This window comes from Colossoma macropomum, unplaced genomic scaffold (genome assembly GCF_904425465.1).
Source record: "Colossoma macropomum unplaced genomic scaffold, Colossoma_macropomum, whole genome shotgun sequence".
Classification (NCBI taxonomy): Eukaryota; Metazoa; Chordata; class Actinopteri; order Characiformes; family Serrasalmidae; genus Colossoma; species Colossoma macropomum.
In genome coordinates this window covers 292,040-314,088 of record NW_023495179.1, presented here as the reverse complement: position 1 = coordinate 314,088, position 22,049 = coordinate 292,040, and the positions used below count along the sequence as shown (strand labels likewise).

The 22,049-nt window shown below is 41.1% G+C and overlaps 1 protein-coding gene across 1 annotated transcript in view; it reads right to left on the bottom strand.

Moving 5' to 3' along the window:
• The window catches only part of bean1 (brain expressed, associated with NEDD4, 1), a 53,982-nt gene that overhangs the window by 12,264 nt on the left and 19,669 nt on the right, over positions 1-22,049 (bottom strand). The window contains exon 3 of the mRNA XM_036561273.1: positions 988-1,153. Within this exon, the coding sequence (XP_036417166.1) occupies positions 988-1,126 (139 nt within the window). The 5' untranslated portion in view covers positions 1,127-1,153. The remainder of the gene's footprint in view (positions 1-987; positions 1,154-22,049) is intronic.

Here is a 22,049-nt window from a genome sequence, read left to right as displayed (position 1 = left end):
GAGAGGCCAATTGTGCTCTCTCGGACTCCCGGCTAAGGATGGCTGTAACATCACCAGGGATCGAACTCCCTTAATTTTTACAGTGGCTTTAAAGGGCCCATATCAGGGAAAACCAAATTTGCCTATTTTTTTAAAATAAAGTTTTATGTATTCTGTAAAGTTTCAAACTTTATCGTTCACTCGCCAGGCCATACAGTTCATATATGGCTAATAAACTTAATTTTGAATTCACAGTTTTTGTGATGTCACTAAAAGTCAATCCATTTACACATTTACCCATTCACGGTGAGTGTTTCAGCCTAGACTGCTTTCTTGAATGAGGCACAATGCAGCGCTGCCAATCAGAGCAAAGCTAATTTACATATATCTTACATATTTATAAGACATGAATGTTTTGAAGAAACTAACAAAACCAGCATAACTGTTTTTTTTACATTAAACCATATAAATGTCAAAACTGGATCTAATGGGAAAAAAACAGAATACAAGTAAAATATAGGACATGGGCCCTTTAAGATGTGTATGTAAATGAGCTCTGTTCTGATTGGCTTGCCTGAATGGCACCTCATTCAAAAAGTAATCTGGGCTGAAACACACAACTTACATAACTTTATTGTGAATGGGCGGGGCTTAACTCCTGCAGGCTGAACAAGCAGATTTATGTGAAGGTGTTGAATTTTTGTGATGTCATAAAAACCTATTAAGTTTAAATATATATAAATTTTTTTTTTTTACAGATATTTTAAGAATACTGACAAACTACATCATACTCAGTTCATTCATTTGAAGAAAGTGTGGAAATCTTTTTTTAGGACGTTTTTCCTGATATGAGCCCTTTAAGATTTAAACCGTATAATAAGCCTGCATTAAAAAATAAACATTGCCCCTTAAAGGGAAAGTGTTCAGTTAAAGCAGAGTAAACTTCAGCTTGCATCACTGCACAGGAGGTAAACGTTAAAGGGGGGTTAGTTGTGGTGCGGTACATACCGAGACTGCTGGAGCGCAGGTTTGGGTTCCTCTTGTGGTTGCCCTTCCTCAGCTTGCCGATGATGATGGTGATACAGGAGATGATGAGCACGAGGCCGATAACGATTCCGGCCAACAGCAGGCTCGCCTCACTGCTCATGGGCGGAGCTGCTCCGGTCCAAGATCACTGCATAAACACAGAGACACAATAAAAACAAAATAAAATAAAATAAATAATAATAACAATAATAATAATAACAATAATAATAATAACAGCCTTATTTACAGGCGTATGCAAATGTTTGGGTGCCACATCCTCTTCAGACAACACTCTTTAATACGGGGTTTCTCAACCACTGGGCCATGGACCACAACTGGGCCGGGAAGCACCCTTTGGTGGTCCTTGGGGCAGTACTGAAGAGGACCAGGGCTGGTGATTGCATTTCATTATCAAAATCAGTGAGTGTGTTTACATACACTCAATAATCCGATCATAATCAGATTTCTGCAGTTATCTGATTATCCAAATGGTCACATAAATGCCATACTCAGATCTAGAAATCTGATTAAGAAATCCGATAAAGAGGCTGGATTTTAGCTCAGTCATCAGATCTCTCAGTGCATGTGAACTCTTACTCTGATTTCTTTCGGACTTCTCAGTCTGAGCATGTGCAAGAACAGATGGCGGTACCGGAAATAAGCGAGCAGCGTCGCCGTGAGACCAAATATGAAATAAAGGACTGAAATATTCTTCATCTTCTAGATGATGTATGTTCATATTTTCAAGTAAAGCAGCGCGATGTTTAAAAAAAAAAAGCTGCTCATGAAGTTTGAGTTTTACATTACGTTCACGTCACGTCGTCTTCTGTGAGTTTACTGGCTGGTTGTAAAGCAGAAATCTGATAACTGTCTGACTCATGTAGACCCGGTAAACGGAGTACGCTGCGGCAGATGATTGTGCCATGCATCCCACGTTTGAAAGCGGCAGGGGCTTGAAAATTTTCCAAAAATGAAATTTTGTTTGAAATTAAGTTTGTTTTCTTGTGCTGCCTATGATGAACAGGTGGGCCTTGAGGTCAAAAAGGTTGAGAACGCCTGTTTTACAGTTTTTGCCGACTGCTTACACCCTGAGAGTGAATGCTCAGATAAAAGCATCAAAGATTTTCTGCTTAGCAATTTGAAATTCTCCAACACACTTACGCAAAACAGTACATAGTTTCTTACAGTGGGCACTTCGTTCAAGAACGAAAGCTCTTGCAATCACTGGGAAAACACTTCCATTCAAAAAGCAAAACAGACCTGAAACTGGCAACACTTACACACTCACACACACCTGAATACACTTACACAGTAATCGAAAACTAATCAGTCTGAGCCTCAGCACTACAAAAAATATTAATAAATTAGCACTACAGTGCAGGTTTGTCATCATCTGGGATAATGTAAGTTTCCACTGGGCTGCTCTGGTCCAGGACTCGTTCACCAGCAACAATAACCTCACAGTTTTAAACTTGCCCCTTTTTCCCTATTTCTCAATCCAACTGAGGAAGTGTTTTCAGCTTGGCGTTGGACAGTGTAGGACCACCAACCACATGCCCACCAGCCTCTTCAGTAAGCAATGAAAGAGGCATGTGGAAACATAGGCCTACTGTCCACCGTTCCGGTGGCGTTTCCACACGGACACGGTTCGACACGGAGCCCTTAAAAACTGGGCTCAGCCTTTTCTTTTTCATCTCGATTAGTTAATCATATTTGGGGCTACAGAACTGTTCGGTGGGATGATGTCATGACGTGGCTGTTTGCTAATTGGTTCTATGTTTATGTCGGTGTTCTAGTGAACCGATGATTAAAAACACCCGTTTAGAGGATAAAGGCTCGTATCTGAGAGCACAAATTCAAATGACTGGTGTTGAAGTGACAGATTTGTGGTGCTTTGAGCTGTATCTTGCCGGGTGATGCTAATGCTAAAGTAGCTAGTTATCCAGCTACAGGTGAATCCACTGCAGTACAGGCTGTTTCGGTAACATGCTCAAATAACCCTCGTTTAGAGGATAAAGAAGATGAGAACACGGTGAGAAAGGCTGGATATGGAGTGACGGACGGAATCAGACATGTTTTGTGGTGGGTGGTGTGGGCGTGGCTATTAGCCTGTTAGCAGTTAGCTACTCGTTTGTGCAGGTTTTCCTGGGTATTTCCTGGTTCTGATTCAGCGCTGGAACAGATGGAAAAAGAAACCGTAACCGGTCTCACGAGTCTGAAACCATCCAATCCATCCCATACAATCTCACACAATACTGTTTTTTGTTTCTACTACTGCACTATAATTTTACTATAAGTACTTTTGTTTTTGTATTGTGTTGATTACATACTGTACTGTAATTCAAAACAAAACAAAAAATAAAGCTGTTTTATGAAGCCGGGGTCTTATCAGTGCAGCACTTAGGGGACACATATTCTGTATCCTCCACTGATGTCCATTTATAATATATGTGTGGTTTTATAGAGCTAAACTGCTGTAGGCTGATTAGGCGGGGCTAAACTGCTGTAGGCTGAATGGGCGGGGCTAAACAGCAGCAGGCTGAATGGGTGGGGCTAAACTGCTGTAGACTTAATGGGCAGGGCTAAACAGCTGTAGGTTGAATGGGTGGGGCTAAACTGCTGTAGGTTGAATAGGCGGGGCTAAACTGCTGTAGGCTGAATAGGCACGGGCTAAACAGCTGTAGGTTGAATGGGTGGGGCTAAACTGCTGTAGGTTGAATGGGTGGGGCTAAACTGCTGTAAGCTGAATGGGTGGGGCTAAACTGCTGTAGGTTGAATGGGTGGGGCTAAACTGCTGTAAGCTGAATGGGTGGGGCTAAACTGCTGAAATAGGTACTACTGTAATGAGAAGCACAATGGGACGAATGTCATCAAACCATTAAAATAACTAAAATATAAAAAAATAAATAATTGCTCATAAAATAATGTCAAATGATTAAACTAAATTGAAGTCGCCAGTGCATGAACCCCCCCGTCTTTATCCCTCGTGGAGTTTATTCTCCTCTTTTTAATATTTAATTCTGACCTGTTTAAATGTTTAAATACGCGTGGGAGAGCCTTTCACATCAGCTCACATGCAGAAACTCAAACCCTCCACCAGCGCAGCTTCACCTTCTCCATCAGAGCCAAACGGGCTGCGGAGATTCTGAATGATCTGTATGGAATGAGACCCGCTGGTGATGGAGATACACACAGAATAAAGAAGTTATGAATACAGAGGATCATCTCAATCACAGGAAGCTCCTTTCTACAGGAACTCGTTTCAGCACCACAGATTATTTGGTAGTTGGTATAGCTTGGTAGCTGTTGGTATGGTCTGGTAGTTCTTGGAATAGTTTGGTAGTTCCTGGTATGGTTTAGCAGTTCTTGGTGTGATTTAGCAGTTCTTGCTTTGTTTGTTCTTAGTATAGTTTGGTAATAGAAAGGTGATCTATGTGTGGAAAACTGCTACACTGAACAATTAACATAGTCTATAGTAGACTAATTACAGAGAGCCTGTTAACAACAGCACATCTATAACCTACATTTTATAAGAAAGTAAAATAAATAAATAAAATGTATTTTACATTAAAGTCAATAATAATATAATAATAACCACAACAACAATACTATAACCACTACTACTTCTACTTGGTGTGGTTTGGTAGTTTTTCGTATGGTTTGGTAGTTCTTGGTTTGGTAGGTTTTGGTGTGATTTGGTAGTTGTTGGTATGGTTTGGTAGTTGTTGGTATGGTTTGGTAGTTTTTTGTATGGTTTAGTAGTTTTTGGTATGGTTTGGTAGGTTTTGGTATGGTTTAGTAGTTTTTGGTATGGTTTGGTAGTTGCTTTGGTTGGATTGTTTTTGGTATAGTTTGGTAGTTCTTGGTGTGATTTGGTAGTTCTTGGTTCGGTAGGTTTTGCTGTGGTTTGGTAGTTGTTGGTATGGTTTGGTAGTTGTTGGTATGGTTTGGTAGGTTTTGGTGTGGTTTGGTAGTTGTTGGTATGGTTTGGTAGGTTTTGGTGTGGTTTGGTAGTTGTTGGTATGGTTTGGTAGTTGTTATGGTTGGGTTGTTTTTGGTATAGTTGGGTAGTTCTTCGTGTGATTTGGTAGTTCTTGGTTCCGTAGGTTTTGGCGTGGTTTGGTTCTTGGTTTGATTGTGTCATGGTATTGTTTAGTATTTCTTGGTATGGTTTAGTAGTTCTTGGTTCAGTATTTCTTGGTATAGTTTGGGTTTTTCACAGTTTGGTTTGGTAGTTCTTAGTACAGTTTAGTGGTTCTTGGTCTGGTTTAGTAGCTCGTTTGTTGTTTGTTCTTGATGTGGTTTGGTAGAAAAAAGGTGCTCCATGTGTCGAAGACTGTTGCCCTGAACAACTGCATGGATCATAAAAGAGTCAGATTTAGACTAATTACAGAGAGCCTGTCAACAACAGAACATCTATACCTACATAGTGTAAAACAGTAAAGTATATAAATAAAACATTTATATTAAAAATCTAATAATGACCAGAACCACAAGGCTACAACCCCTATTACTACTTAAAAAAGTATTTATAGTAGTGATAATACTAATAATACAGAGGTAAAAACAAGCAATGTCACTGTCCAGTTACAGACTGTACCGTGTGTGACGGGGCAGATTAAACTGGCTGAATGACCAATTTTAAACTCATGATGAACCTCAATCAGCAGAACTAATTCACCATCCTCTGTAATTACTGATAAGAGTGGATCCGTTTCACAGGAACGTTCAGTTTCTGCAGACCTCAGCTCAGTCTGAGAACAATCGTTCATCAGGAAGAGAAACGTTTTTGGAGTCGACACCTACAACCAACAACAGAGCTTGTGTGCAGCAATATTAGCAATTAGGCTTCTTAATAAGCTCAGAATTCAGAAGATTCAGAATCGTTTGGGAAGAAAAATGTTTCGGAATGTTTTGTGATAGCCGTGATTTTCCAACACACAATTCTCTATTCTCACAAAGATAAATGACTTAGAGTTCTGGGCATCGTATGGAACACTGAATGATGCAAGAGGTCTATGACAGGGTTTCTCAACATGTGGGCCGCGAACCATCAGTGGGCCGTGAAGCACCTTCTAGTGGTCCGTGGGCCGTGAAGCACCTTCTGGTGGTCCGTGGGCCTGTACCCAGGGGGAAACAGTCGTTCGTAGTGGGCCGGTAGAGATCAAACTTTATTCTTTAGTCCGCTTGTCTTTTCTTTAGTTTTTTTTTTCTTTAGTTACCTCCCGTATTCGGGTCTGCATCAGTTTCTGCTTTGGCAAAACCAGTGGGTCTCGGTCCGCTTCCAACCAAACCCTGTTCAGTTCACTGCTGGTGGGACGCATTTTATGATCAAACGAGGGAGTCAACAGTAGAGCCAACTTTCCTCTTCTTCTAGCAGGACATCAGCGCGTTACTGTCAGTATAATCTGCCTGTTTGAACCTCTGACTCTCCACAGACTCTCATTGCTCTCATATCGTTCCTGCAGCTCGAGCTGCTGTTAAAAACGACAGATTAGCAGCGAAGATCTGCGTTTGGTTTTTGAACGAGCATCAGCGACCTGAGTTAAACTCAAACTGATAAACTACTGACGAAGAAGCAGATAATCACGTAAGGATCACTACTATTGTTGTTGATTGCGATGACGCTAATCCAAAATCCATCAAATGAGGCGCTAAAACCCTCAAAACTAAAGAGTCTCCAGACCAAACAGTGACTTCTGTGGGAGCCACAAGAGTGTTTGCAGTGAAAACATGATGGACTGCAGCTCCAAATCACAGTCCACGTCCACATCTCCCTTTTTTCCTTTTCTTCTTTTTTAACATCTCATATTGTTTTTAAACATACAAATTAAACATGTTTAACTACAAATTTTGGCTTCTGTGATTGTTTCTGTGGGAGCAATTAAGAAAAAAAGTTGTTTTTTTTTAAAGGTTGATTTTAGTTTTTTTGTGGGCTGCTATGCTTTACAGTTACATACGACGGCGTTTTAGGCCACTGTTAATAAAAATAAAAATAGTAGACTTTGAGCATAAATTTGTAATATTTCGAGAAAAAAAATTGTAAAATTTGGAGGATAAAGTCATAATATTTGGGGGATAAAGTGGTCTAACTGTAGGGGGGCTGCCATTACCCGCTGGGGTCTCGGTTGCTGTACTGGCGCCAGAGCTCCACTCACTCCTGTCTCTCTGTGGATCATTTTGATCATCATTCTCACCGTCTGTGAAACTTCATGCCCTCTTTGAATGGGGGGAGATGTAGCCCCCGATAGCCGTGTAGGCGACCCTGCCTGAGATTCTCCTTAAACAACACAGACAGACAGTTTCCTCCGAGTCCGTCTGGCTCTTTATTCCAGATAAACACAGTTTTCTGCTCAGCCGTTTCAGCCGGTTCTTATACTAATAACAGGCTGGTGCTGATGTGCAGGAGAGACAGGGAGACTGAGTGTTTCTTTATGGGTGAATCGATATGAAAGTAGAACTCCACCAACTCAACACCCCTCATTTAACACGAGGAGGCGCTGCCTTCACTCTGCAAAGCCTTTGGCCACAATATTGCGACCTTTCCTGGTATTAATGCTACTTTAATGTCGGAATTCTACGACTTTTTTCTCGAAATAGTACAACTTTATTCTCGAAGTCTACTTTTTTATTTTTATTAACAGTGGCCCTAAAACGCCGTCGTAGTTACAAACATTTGGGCCTTGGGTTGGAAAAGGTTGAGAACCCCTGGTCTGTGCTAAGAACCCTGCCCACCCCCACACTCACTTTCGTGCCACCGAAGACCCTCAGACTCTCCCCCACAGCAATGTATTCAATATGTTCAGGACTCCCCCGGCTGTGTAGCTCCAGCTCTGGGTAAAAACACGCCCACTGATATCCTCTATTACGGTGTGATGAGATAATAGCGCGCTTTACGTGTCAGTGGCAGGAAACGACTCTGTTCCTCAGATCACAGAGTCTGAATGAGCTCACAGAGAGGACGGTGGGAGTGTTCCAGAGATGAATGGAGGGAGAGAGCAGGGATGTAATTTTGGTTTCAGAAGTGTGTGTGTGTGTGTGTATGTGGGGGATAATGAAGTTCAGTTAAAGGCAATAATAATTTTAATGCTTACTAATGTTAGCTAATTACAGTTCTATTCAGACGGGACAGTCCAGGGACACGAGAAGGTGTTTTAAGTTGGGGAGGCTGAAATTTTAAGCAGCGTATAGTGCCATGAGCGATGATATCATGCAAACTGATTCGCATTTTTAATTTTTTTTTGCTAATTTACATCAAACTAAACGTGTCATAAGTGCTATAATGAGTTGAGAGGCGACAACAGACACACACAGTCAACACACACACCAGGCCGTTAACGCGTCCTCTCTTTGTTCTGTCTTTCCTGATAAAATTTTATGCAAATGAGCCGAACAGCGACCAATCATATCGTCGAAATGTGGCGCGGTAACAGATTGTGTCACACTCACAGCCATATGGTGAGATTTAACGCTGAAATGCACACAGAGCAGGAGATATAATGTCATTTCATTACAATAGACGATGATTTTTAAGTTAAAAAACAATATTATGAGGTGCATAACTTTGCATAGACTTTCTCTCTTGCACCTCAACCTATGTGAGTGACGCCTCAAAGCTGCCAGCTGTTTTGGGTTCACTGTAATAAAAACATGGCGTTTACTTAAACTAGACATGGCAAACTGGGGACCTTCCAGGCCAAAGTGCTGTGGAGATCAGTGTTTACCTTCATCTAACACTCTGAATGCAGTTCACGAAGGCCGAGCTGATGAGCTGATGAGCTGAATCAGGTGTGTTTATTGAGGCTGAGTACTGGAGTTTTGGCCTGCAGGACTGGAGCCTGGCACATGTGACTTAAACGCTGAAAATATAAAACATACAAACTCCACTCTAAACAAGCACACATGGCTCTATACTGCACTCACATTCTATTATTGTTATAAGCCCATTAACAGTTGCAGTGCTGAAATCAGGAGGTGCTGCAGCACCTTCACGCTTCCTGCGTCGCTGGGACAGTCCCACCCGAAAGGTACCCAAGTCATATCTGGTAATACAGAGCTAGAAACTGTAACAGTATTAAAGTTAGTGCTGATATAATCCTCCCATCAGATCACTTAGGCTAACTTACCCCACAGTAAAACGTCCCTCTCTCTTATTTCCTCTTCTGACTAAATGATGGGGCAGAGTCTGATCTCAGCACATTTACTGAATGGCTGATTTCTGATCCCTGATCCATCTGATTTATCCCCCAGAAACTTTTTGGGGTCCTTTGCCACTGTGTAATAGTGATCTCTGCATTTATACCAACTTGTACAAGAAAGGTTATTAAAACTGCAGTACATTTCGCAGCTTCTGAGAGAATTTGTGAAAATGTAAATTTAGACCTTTGGGGTAAGACATGGGGACAAAAAGCCCCCTTTAGCTTAATTTTCATTTGTCATTTGTCACTGTGTAATGGTGACACCTGCACTTATATCAACTTGTACGAGAAACATTATTAAAAACACAGTATATTTCACAGGTTATTGAAAGAAAAAAAAATTAAGTGAAAATGTAGATTTAGACCTTTGGGGTAAGAAGTCCCCCAGACACAGGACAAAAACCCCCCTTTAGTGTATTATCTAGTTTGATTTTCATCAATATGACACAAAGGTGTTCACTAGAGCCTCACTGACTACAGATACATCCACACCTGAATTGTTTGGTTATGTCTAATAATTATTTGCACGTACTGCTGAATGCTTACTTTAAATTATTGTTACTACTAATATTAATAATAATAACAACACAATAATAATAACAATAGTACAACAACAACTAATAACTATATATATATATATATATATATATGTATTTTCTATGAATACATTTAAAAATATTTATTTAATGCTCAATAAAACTGACCATGGTAACGGGGGTAGCATAACTATAGAAATCACTATAGCGTAACTATGGAAACAGGAGTAGCATAACCATGGAAACAGGTGTCATGTTGCCCTGAAAACATGTGTAATGTAACAATGGAAATGAGTGTATTTTTTAGCATTAAATAGTAATTTATGTAATTCGGTCCATTAAGGTTTTTCCTAGAACTCTAGATTTAAGATGATAACCATTTAGAAACCTTTATTTTAAGAATGTATGTAAATAATTATGATATATATATTACGATATCAATAATTCATTCTCAAATTCTGAAAATTACACAAATCTAAAGCTTCTTACTAACGTCTTAAAATCAAAAACATATAACCGCAACCACCTGCAGAGTAAAGTGTTATTAGATTTGAGGCAGGATGTATTATTTGCTCTGCCAGGCTGCAGAAGGTCGTTGCTGTCGGCTGCTGTTTAACAGATTTAATTCTGTAAAATCAGGAACAGTGCATCATTCTGACTGAGAATGCTCCGAGCTGTGTGTGCTCGCAGAGATATGAGTGTTAGGCCTGCTGGCGCTAACACACACACACACACACACACACACACACACACACACACACACACACACAGCGGGGGTGTAATCTTTATTTCCAGGAAGTTCCTAATGGCAGAGCTGTTTTATGGTTTCCCAGCACAGCGTCCCTCAGGTCTACAAACCGAGCTCCACTCAGCCTTCAGTACAGCAGGACAACACTGAGAGGCTAATTCAAGATAGATTAAAGTGATACTTCATCAAAAATCAAATATACACCATTTTTAACCTTACCCCAAATACATCAGCCAAGATGCTCGAAACCATGGAAAAGGGTGTAGCGTAACCATGCAAAAGGGTGTAGCGTAACCATGGAAATGGGTGTGGCGTAACCAAGGAAATGCGTGTAGCGTGACCATGGAAATGGGTGTGGCGTAACCATAGAAATGCGTGTAGCGTAACCATGCAAATGGGTGTGGCGTAACCAAGGAAATGCGTGTAGCGTAACCATGCAAATGGGTGTGGCGTAACCATAGAAATGCGTGTAGCGTAACCATGCAAATGGGTGTGGCGTAACCAAGGAAATGCGTGTAGCGTAACCATGCAAATGGGTGTGGCGTAACCATAGAAATGCGTGTAGCGTAACCATGCAAATGGGTGTGGTGTAACCAAGGAAATGCGTGTAGCGTAACCATGCAAATGGGTGTGGCGTAACCATAGAAATGTGTGTAGCGTAACCATGGAAATGCGTGTAGCGTAACCATGGAAATGCATGTAGCGTGACAATGGAAATGGGTGTAGCGTGACAATGGAAATGGGTGTATTGTAACTATGGAAATGGGCATAGCGTAACCATGGAAATGTAAATTAGTGTAATATAACAATGAAAATGGGTGACACTCTGACACTGTACAGCATTTTCTCATCTATAAACACGGACTAAAGTTCGCTGCTAAAACAGCTGCTAGAAGAACTTTTTCACTGAAGTATCACTTTAATGTTTGATCTTCGGCACATCAAACACTGTTGGAAAGGTTATGTTTGTGTACATGTGAAGAGTCTGTGGAATAGCGGTGAAATGGAGGTCTCTCAGCTCTGAGACAGACCCGTCTCCAGTACACCCCCTCAGGAGAAACGCTGTTTGGCGTAGTTGATAATAACCGAAACAATCTTTTTACTCGTTTCCGGCTCTGAGCCCCACAAGACGAGGCTGAGAGTGAGGTGACAGATTCAGCAAGCCTGGACTTCTCACTGACCCACATACTGTACCCTTCAACGGTTTACAATCAGGACTGTCAATTATAGCACCAACTGTGTCAAATATACATGTACAAAAAAATGACTAATGCTAAAACTCTACAATATAACAGCTTTCACATAACATGAAACCAGCAAAAAATTTAAAAAGTGGTTAAAATGGTTAAAAATAGAAGGTCACTTTAAAAATTGGATTGAACTTCAAATAATGGCCTAATATCTCCTCTTCTAGCATATAGGAGCATTTACTGAGGTCATTTATGCACTAATGTCTCCTATTAAAGCGTACAGAAGCATTTATAGAGGTTGTTTATGGACTAGTATCTCATATTTTAGCATATAGGAGTGTTTATTGAGGTCATTTAGGGACTAATATCTCCTGTTATAATATATAGGAGTGTTTATTGAGGGTGTATATGGACTAATACCTCTTATTCAAGCATACAGAAGCATTTATAGAGGTTGTTTATGGACTAATATCTCCTATTCTAACATTTAGGAGTGTTTAATGAGGTTGTTTATGGACTAATATCTCCTATCCTAGTGTATAGGAGCATTTACTGCAGTTGTTTATGTACTAATATCTCCTATTCTAGCTTATACGAGTTTATATTCAGGTCGTTTATGGGCTAACATCTCCTATTTTAATGTATAGGAGCATTTAGTGAGGTCGTTTATGGACTAATATCTCCTATTTTAATGTATAGGAGCATTTAGTGAGGTCATTTATGGACTAATATCTCCTATTCTAGAATACAGCAGTGGTAATTGGGGTCGTTTATGGACTCATATCTCGTTTTCTAGTGTACAGGAGCACTATTTGAGGTTGTTATTGGACTAATATCTTCTAATCTAATGCATAGGAGTGTTTATTGAGGTTGTTCGTGGACTAATATCTCCTATTCTAGCATATAGGAGTGTTTATTGAGGTTGTTTGTGGACTAATATCTCCTATTCTAGCATTTAGGAGTGTTTATTGAGGTATCAGGTGTGTTTCAGTAGGAAACCCATCAAACTGTGATTGAGCTCGGCAGGACTTCATGGGAACGAATGCCCCAACTAATAAAGGATTTTTAGGGAAAACTGCTGATCAAAATTGTGCAAATTGGATTTTCCTTGGAAGTAACTGAGCTCTTTAAGCTGGTGTTAGTATATATGTGTTGTCCTCTTTAGTTTGATGATAACATAATTTCTGGACGCTGGTCAGTAGGATAGTGGCTGTCACTCCGTGCCTTGGAGTTTCATTTAGTTTCCGGAAGCTTCCTGGGATTCCGAGCAAACGTCAGTTCTGATCCACCTCAAATGAGCAGCGGAGCGAAGGGGAGAGGAGAGTGGGACACAGCTGGAAACGGTGGGCTCTCTGATTGAGAGGAGTGAAGGCGGAAGTAAAGAGCCAGATGCTGTGGTTGGTGCAGCACAGAAGAGGATGAGTTTCTTCAGCGGTTCTTCCTCATTTTCTTAGGAAGTGTCTTCTTTGAGTCTTGGTTCTCCTCAGGGGTTCTTCATCATGGTCTGACAGAGTTTGTCCTTTGAGTCTTGGTTCTTCTCAGGTGTTCTTCATCATGCTCTTATAAGAGCTTCTCCTTTGAGTCTTGGTTCTTCTCAGATGTTCTTTCTCATGCTCTTATAAGAGCTTCTCCTTTGAGTCTTGGTTCTTCTCAGCTGTTCTTCATCATGCTCTTATAAGAGTTTCTCCTTTGAGTCTTGGTTCTTCTCAGCTGTTCTTCATCATGCTCTCATAAGAGCTTCTCCTTTGAGTCTTGGTTTTCCTCAGAGGTTGTTCCTCATACTTTTAGGGAGTTCCTCTTTTGAGTCTGGGTTCCTCTCATGCTCTTAGAGATGAGGACGCATGTGGCTTGGCAGCTAAAGGTCATCCTCTATGTCCAGCACTGTCTGACCAGCTGGAGTCCAGCTGCTGAGCAGAGCACAAAGAACATCAGGGCAGCACTACACCCACAAAGTGACTCTGATTCTGAAGATATGAGGAATAATCTATATTATTATTATTATTATTATTATTATTATTATTATTATTGAGGATCAGTGCAAATCCAACATATATATCACTACAGACCAGTCTAAAGGCGTGTACTTCATTTCCTTCTGCTTTCTAGTTCAAGGGCAAAATACAGCTATGGGCTACCACAGAGACAGCAGGGAGACACACACACACACACACACACACACACACACACACACACACACACACACACACACACAGGTTTGTTTTGATACCTTTACAGGACATACACTCTATGTGCAGTGTCCCATTCTATTGGCCAGTGCTTTTTTATGGAGATGATACAATGCATCAGCAACGGGTGCAGAATAAAGCAGCTACATTCACTCTTAAATATACTATATTATGTATATGTATAAGTACCTATATTTAAAAACATGCCTCATATGATATATGATATATGGTATATGAGTAAGAACCAATATATAATATTTATAATTTTATACACAATTATAATCTTTTATAATTGTGCAAGTATGTATATGTAATAGTAATACGCCCCCTATGTGTTATATAAATGTAAGTACCTATATGTTATAAGCGTGTCTTATTTGTATTATATCTTCACTGTCCTATAAAAACCTCACAACTCCCTTTTTATCATTTTTTGGCTTTTCTGCATGATCTGAAATTTCCAGTTACCCGATTGGACCAACAGAAATAGTCCAAAAGTAAATAGGAAAAGATCATTTTATATTCACTTCTATTAAACATTAAGGACGATTTTCCGTCTTCTGTAAATTTACCATTTTGGAGATATAGGTTTTGTTCAGACAGTGAGGATATACAGGGAGATTCACTCGAAAGAGGCCCCAAATATTCTGTGATAACTCTCTCTAGGACGAAGCAATCTGATCAAAACAATGTGCAATGAGCTGCGTCAGTATATGGAGCTTTGAACAAGCCGGGATGCCCCTGCGTCGGAGCGACGAGGTAGGCGCCGGACAGCCATCACGACTTTAACCTCTGTTTGCATTCCGGGTGCATACCCCCGTACCCCTTCACTCAGTCACTCAGCTTCTCATCAGGATGGTGGTGTCCAGTATACAGTATGCAAGGAGCATGGCAGGAATCGACCTTCTTCGGCAACAGGGTAATTTCAAAGGGGCTTTGGCCACCACGGTCGCTGGATCTGACACCACCAGACTTCCTTTGGGGTATGCTCAAAGGAAAAGTCTAGCGGAACAAGCCTCACACTGTGGAAGATTAGAAGGAAAACATCCAACGTGAAATTGCTGCTATTCACCCCAATATCATTGCCGATACGTTCAGGAACATGGAGCGCCGCATCAAAATGTGTCTGGCAGAAACGGAAATCACTTCCAGCATCGCATGTGATGCAATCGATTACACATACGTCAAGATATGTAGCAACAGGAGTTACAACAGAATATTCGGGGCCTCTTTCGAGTGAATCTCCCTGTATATGTCAGGACATACATATATCTTAAACCGCTTGATCCAGATAGGGTCGCAGTGGCAATAGGGAAAGCAGAGAATCCCAGACAACTCTGTCCGCTGGAACGTCCTCCTGCTCGTTCTGGGAGACACTGAGTCGCTCAGCAGGCCGACTTGGAGATATAATCCCTCCAGCGGGTCCTAGGGCGACCTTGGGTTCTCGCCCCAGTTGGCCTTGCCTGATAAACCCCAACCAGGGGGCGTCTACGGGGCATCCTAAACAGACCACCAGACCACCTCACCTGGCTCCTCTCAGTGTGGAGGAGTTGCAGCTCTACTCTGAGCTCCTCCCGGATGACCGAGCTCCTCACGCTGTCAGTAGAGTGTAGCTCACCACACTGTGAAGAAAGCTCATTTCTGCTGCTTGTGTCTGCGATTTCATTCTTTCGATCATTACCCAAAACTCATGACCACCCATGAGCTCAGCTCCCCCTTCACAACTACAGTCCGGTACAGTGACCGCATTACTGCTGCCGCCTGTCCCAGCCTGCGGCCGATCTCATCATCCCTCTTCCTATCACTCGCCAACAAGACCCCAGATACTTAAACTCCTCCACCTGGGACAGGACCTCTCCCCTCACCTGGAGTGGGCAGGTCATCCTTTTCCAGGCCAGGACCATGGATTCAGACATAGAGGTGAGCAAGTAAGTATATATATGTAATGTGACCCATGTGTGTTGCATATTTGTAAGTATATCACTGCTGTTAAAACCAAACCTTTGTAGGAATGTTTTTTTTCCTTCTCCTGTAAAATCAGAATTTTTGAGATATGAGGTTTTTGTTCCAAAAACAGCGAGTGGTGGGAGTGGTGTAAAGCGCTGCCACTGGACTCAGCAGTGGAAACGTATTCTGTGGAGTGATGGATCACGTCAGTCTGATGGACGAGTCTGAGAACGTTACCTCCCTGACTGCACTGTGCCAGCTGTAGAGTTTGGTGGAGGAGGGATGATGATATGGGGCTGTTTTTCAGGGGTTGGTCTAGAACCCTTAGTTCCAGTGAAGGGAAATCTTAAAGCTTCAGCACCAAGACATTCTGGACAATTGTACACTTCCAACTTTGTGGGAACAGTTTGGGGAAGAACCTTTCCTGTTCCAGCATGACTGAGACCCAGTGACCAAAGCAGCTCCATAAAGGCCTGACTGGGTGAGTTTGGTGTGGAAGAACTTGACTGGCCCTCACAGAGCCCTGACCTCAACCCCATCACACACCTTTGGGATGAACTAGAACGGAGAGACCTCACAAATGCTCTTCTGGATGAATGGGCAGAAATTCCCACAGACTCTCTCCAAAATCTTGTAGAAACTTCCCAGAAGAGTGGAAGCTGTTAGAGCTGCAAAGGGGGACCAACTCCATATTAATGCCTCTGGATTTAGAATGGAATATCATTAAAGCTTCATACGTATATATATATATATATAACCTGTGACACACAGTCTGTGTAATAGTAAGAAGTTCCATGTGCATCATAAATACATAAGAATCCATATGTAATAGTAAAATGTTCCATATGTATTATATATTGTGCTCAAAATGTACAAAAACACACACACACACACACACTGAGTAACAATAACAGCAACATCAACAACGTGGATTGTATTACAGGATAAAGCACACAAATCCATCCAGCAGCCGAGCGACTGCGATCCTCTCTAATGGAGATTTAGAGGTGCATTAATTCGGGACGTTACAGAGGAAAGGAAGGCCGCCGGCCCAGCGTGGAGCCTGCTGTGAACTGGATGTGGGTCAGAGAAATGGAGAAATGGAGAATATGTAGGTCATTCTGGATCATACCGAGGCTTAAACCTTCCTCATTCAGACTCAGCCATTAATAACAGCCACTGGGGAACACTGGGATTATTACTGCAGCCGCGCTCGCTCTACAGGACAATCACTCTCACAAACCAACACCGCACGTCTCTCACCGTCCTGCTCACTGTTAGAGGAAACACCACACAGTTCCCATCAGCCTCTCAGCTCACTGACCAATCAGCCACTACCATTCGAGAAAACGAGAATAATATACGGGTCATTCGCCATGTGGAGGGGAAACCATGCTTAAAATATCAGGCACAGCTCCAAAAGTCAGTATGTACATTTACACAGTCGACCTGAGATTAAGTAACACTTTTCCCTTATGATTCTCTGATTTTTCTTTTTTATCCTGTTTCATAGTCGCTCTGCGTCTGTAAAACAGCTCGTCCCAAAACCAACTTTCAACCATTTTTAATATAAAACAATATTTTTAAGAGGTTTAACTTAGAACAGAAACAGATTCACGTTTACTTTTTACATCATTAACGTTAAACTACATTAAAAAAATATGTATCTTATTTTAAAAAAATCATTTGTCACAGAGGTCAGGACTCTTATTTTACATTTTGACACAGTATTTTCAGCTCTACTAAACTGCCTCGTCGGGTCGAGGCTCATCAGAAAGGAAGCATCTCAAGGCATGAGAAGGCGAGTCAGACTCGCTCACTATTTCATTACTTTATTAATAGATTTGTTTATTAGGCAGCTCAGAACTTCTATGTGTCACTGGTGTTTTGTGCTTTAATGGCTGGGTAATTAAAATTTTGTCAAAATAATGACAAATATATCATTTTTATTACTGATTTCATGTTTAAATTATTCTCTGCTTGGTGAAAATGTTCTTCAGATTGATGGAGAATGTGTTCTATATAGTTTTATATAGCACTAAAAAGGGTTCTATTGGTACACACTTAAAAACGATGGTTCTTCAAGGTTTCCTCAGTAAAGAAAATGGTTCTATATACAACCATGAACACTCAAAGAACCCTTTGCATGCTTAAATGGTTCTTTGCATGGTGTAATGGTTCTTCAGATTGATGGTGAATGTGTTGTATATAGTTTTATATAATATATATTATATTATATATCCTTTATTGTTCTACGTAGTATCACAAAGGGTTCTTCTATTATTACAAGCTTGACATCATAACAATAGAAGAATCTTTTTGGTGCCATATAGAACCCTTTTCAAAAAGCCTCTGTACAGAAACATATACAGCACATTCTCCATCAATCTGAAGAACAATTTCACCATGCAGAGAACCATTTAAGCACGCAAATGGTTCTATGTAGAACTCATTTTTCTAAACAGAACTATTCCCTTTAGTAAAAAACCCAGAGGAGTGGACTGAGGAGTGGACAGTGCGCGTTGAACCTTTTCAGTGTATTAACTTATTAACTAATACTATGTATTAACTCTTTTATTAAAGAAATAAGCGGAAAAATTCAGGTATTTAATAATATGAGCCCTTTAATATATTATATAACACATATGGTCTCGTTCTTTGGGCTCAACAGCATCAGAAACAGCGTCAGAGAGTCAAGGTGCTCCGGTTAGCGGTGTTGATGTTGGTGGTAAGTGCAGTGTAGCAGCTGCTAAAGCAGTAAATGATGTGATTAGTGTTCCTCTGGAGCGTCCAGCAGGTCAGCCATAACTCTGACCCAGCCGCTGAGGCCACCAATCACAATGAAGGGTGAAATTAGCCATTTCCTGTCGTAATCGCTGCTAAAACGGGGTCACATTTCACTCTGCCCTCCAGCAATGCAGCTTAACCCTTTAATCCTGAGCCAAAAATGCAGCTATTTCTGCCCTTTAATACCTTCTCCTCTTTCAGTCACGTGATTTCGCAGTGCTGCTGTTGCATTTATTAGAATATGTAAAGAACTCGATCAAACAGCTGAAAATTTCACAGATTTTTAGCTTGTTTGAGTACAAACTACCTTTTTAAACATGCAAACATATGAACGTGCAGAGACAGCGATGTGAACTGAGGCTTCATTGCTGCTCATGTGTATAAATGTAGGGCTGGGCAATATGGCAATATTTTATCGTTATCGTGATAAATTATGTCACAATATGCTTTTCTGAGTGAATTGTGGATATCGTAAGTACTTAAAGAACACTGACTGCACGTTTCATTACAGAATGCACATAATTAGTCCAGTTTAACCCAGTTAAATCCCAGTGAATCCCAGTGAAACAACAAATAAATAAATTTATACAGCGGTTAGTTCCGGCCGCTCAAGCTGATTGGTTGAGAAGCGTTCAAACCGTGCTGATATTTCACTATAACAGCGAGTTTTTTCACAAACACTATCACTCCGCTGAGACGCCGTTGCTAAGCAACGACTTTGACAGCTGTAGGAGACGCTCAAGACATTTGAACGTTTTTACTTCTTACTTTGCCACAAACAGAAAATGGACACTTTTAAGATCACATTTGACCGACAGCCGATTTGGTCAGATCTACAGAATATCAAAGTGTACAGAATACCAGAGTGGGGCTCCCGAGTGGTGCAACCGTCCAAGCGTTGTCTCTGTCATCAGGAGATCAAGAGTTCGATCCCTGGTGATGCTACAGCCGTCCGTAGCCGGGAGTCCAAGAGAGCACAATTGGCCTCGCTCTCTCTGGGTGGGTAGGATGGCCCCCCCTTCTCCCCTCATCACTCAACGCGATGCAAGTCAGTGTAGGCGTCTGTAACAGATCTGCCAGTCGGCGCTTTCCTCCGAGCGCGTTCGGCTGTCCAATGACGTTGCGTTAGCGGCAGTTTGAAAAGATGCAGTGGCACTTCACAGGTCTCGGAGGAAGCCTGTGCTGCATTCACCCTCCTAGCGTTGATAGTATCGTGTGATTGGGGGAGTCCTAACTAGCGAGTCGAATTGGAGACGCCTAAATTGGGGAGAAAATTGGGTAAAAATTAAAAAAATATATATATATTAAAAAAAAAGAATACCAGAGTGTACAAATTACTGAAGTGTACGGAATACTAAAGTCTAAAGAACACCAAAGTGGATGGAATACTGAAGTGTACGGAATACTAAAGCCTAAAGAACACCAAAGTGGATGGAATACTGAAGTGTACGGAATACTAAAGTCTAAAGAACACCAAAGTGGATGGAATACTGAAGTGTACGGAATACTAAAGTCTAAAGAACACCAAAGTGGATGGAATACTGAAGTGTAGGAAATACTAAAGTCTAAAGAACACCAAAGTGGATGGAATACTGAAGTGTACGGAATACTAAAGTCTAAAGAACACCAAAATGGATGGAATACTGAAGTGTACTGAATACTGAAGTCTAAAGAACACCAAAGTGGATGGAATACTGAAGTCTAAAGAACACCAAAGTGGATGGAATACTGAAGTGTATGGAATACTAAAGTCTAAAGAACACCAAAGTGGATGGAATACTGAAGTGTACGGAATACTAAAGTCTAAAGAACACCAAAGTGGATGGAATACTGAAGTGTACGGAATACTAAAGTCTAAAGAACACCAAAGTGGATGGAATACTGAAGTGTACGGAATACTAAAGTCTAAAGAACACCAAAGTGGATGGAATACTGAAGTGTACGGAATACTAAAGTCTAAAGAACACCAAAGTGGATGGAATACTGAAGTGTAGGAAATACTAAAGTCTAAAGAACACCAAAGTGGATGGAATACTGAAGTGTACGGAATACTAAAGTCTAAAGAACACCAAAGTGGATGGAATACTGAAGTGTACGGAATACTAAAGTCTAAAGAACACCAAAGTGGATGGAATACTGAAGTGTACGGAATACTAAAGTCTAAAGAACACCAAAGTGGATGGAATACTGAAGTGTACGGAATATCGAAGTGTACAGAACACTTTAGTCTACGGAATATGACAGGACATCTTCCACTCTGCTGATCCCGAAACAGCTCAGTGTGCTCTTTCTCAGCACTTCTATTGTAATCCAGCATCTGCGCCCCGTCTGCCGGTTCTCAGGCACACATTACTGTAACACTGAAACACTTTTTCCATTACCGTCGGCACTTACTGAAACAAAAACATTCCCACAGTTCATTTATAAGTCCAGCACATCAAAAGCCTCTGCAGAAATTCAATATCACTTTCAATGGAACATAAACAAAGACAGAAATAACACAAGAGAATATAAATGTACTGAAGTGCTGGGTGGTCCTGAAAATTCTTATATATTGCAGCATGACATTTTACATTTATGGCATTTGGAACCCTTGAAAACAGTCTTTTTTTTTTAAATGTGTACATCTTACCTAGCAATGCATGCAGCGGTCAGCTTGAATCTATAACAGTAAACTGGACGCAGCACCCTGTCCAGTTCTATACGGCACATCAAATCAAGTCGAATTCTTTACTGTCACATTCACACAGAATCTTCACTGTACGAGGAAATTCTTTAGTTTAGTTTGCAGTTTTTTTGGTGACTCTGACAAAAATAAATAAATGCAGACACAACATCTAGAGCAGGGCTCCACCAGAAGTGGGCCATAAAGCGCTCTGTGGTGGGCCGGTGAAGGTACAGGGTGATTCAAAAAGATTTATCTGATTTCAAAATGATCTATTTCACTTATAAATCATTACAGATCAATGCAGTAAACTGTAAATGGTTTAAATGAGCATAAAGTTTATTATGTAATTGTACAAGGTCTCAGTATGAACCTCCTCCAGCTGTACAGACAACATCAACGCCATAGTCAAACTCACCCCATACTGGATTGAGCATGTCGGGTGTCGCTGCACTCACGGCTCTTTCAGTGCGATTTCGGAGATCATCCAGTGTTGTGGAACCAACGCCGAACACTCTGAGCTGTTGGAGCTTCACTGCCCACGAAAATCACACTGCACAGTTACGACGGATTCACTCTTATTGAAGTGGAGAACGCAGAACGCGTTCTGCTCAGGGGTCTCGTCTCCTCTCAGACTGAAGGGGTCCATCTTCCACGGACAGTTAGAAACTCTATGACCCCCTCTTACAATTGGATTGTGATTGGTTCCTAGACACCTCACGGTTGTGAAAATATGGCGCTTTGAAATCAGATTCATCTTTTTTAAGGGTGTTTTTTCTGGACCCGG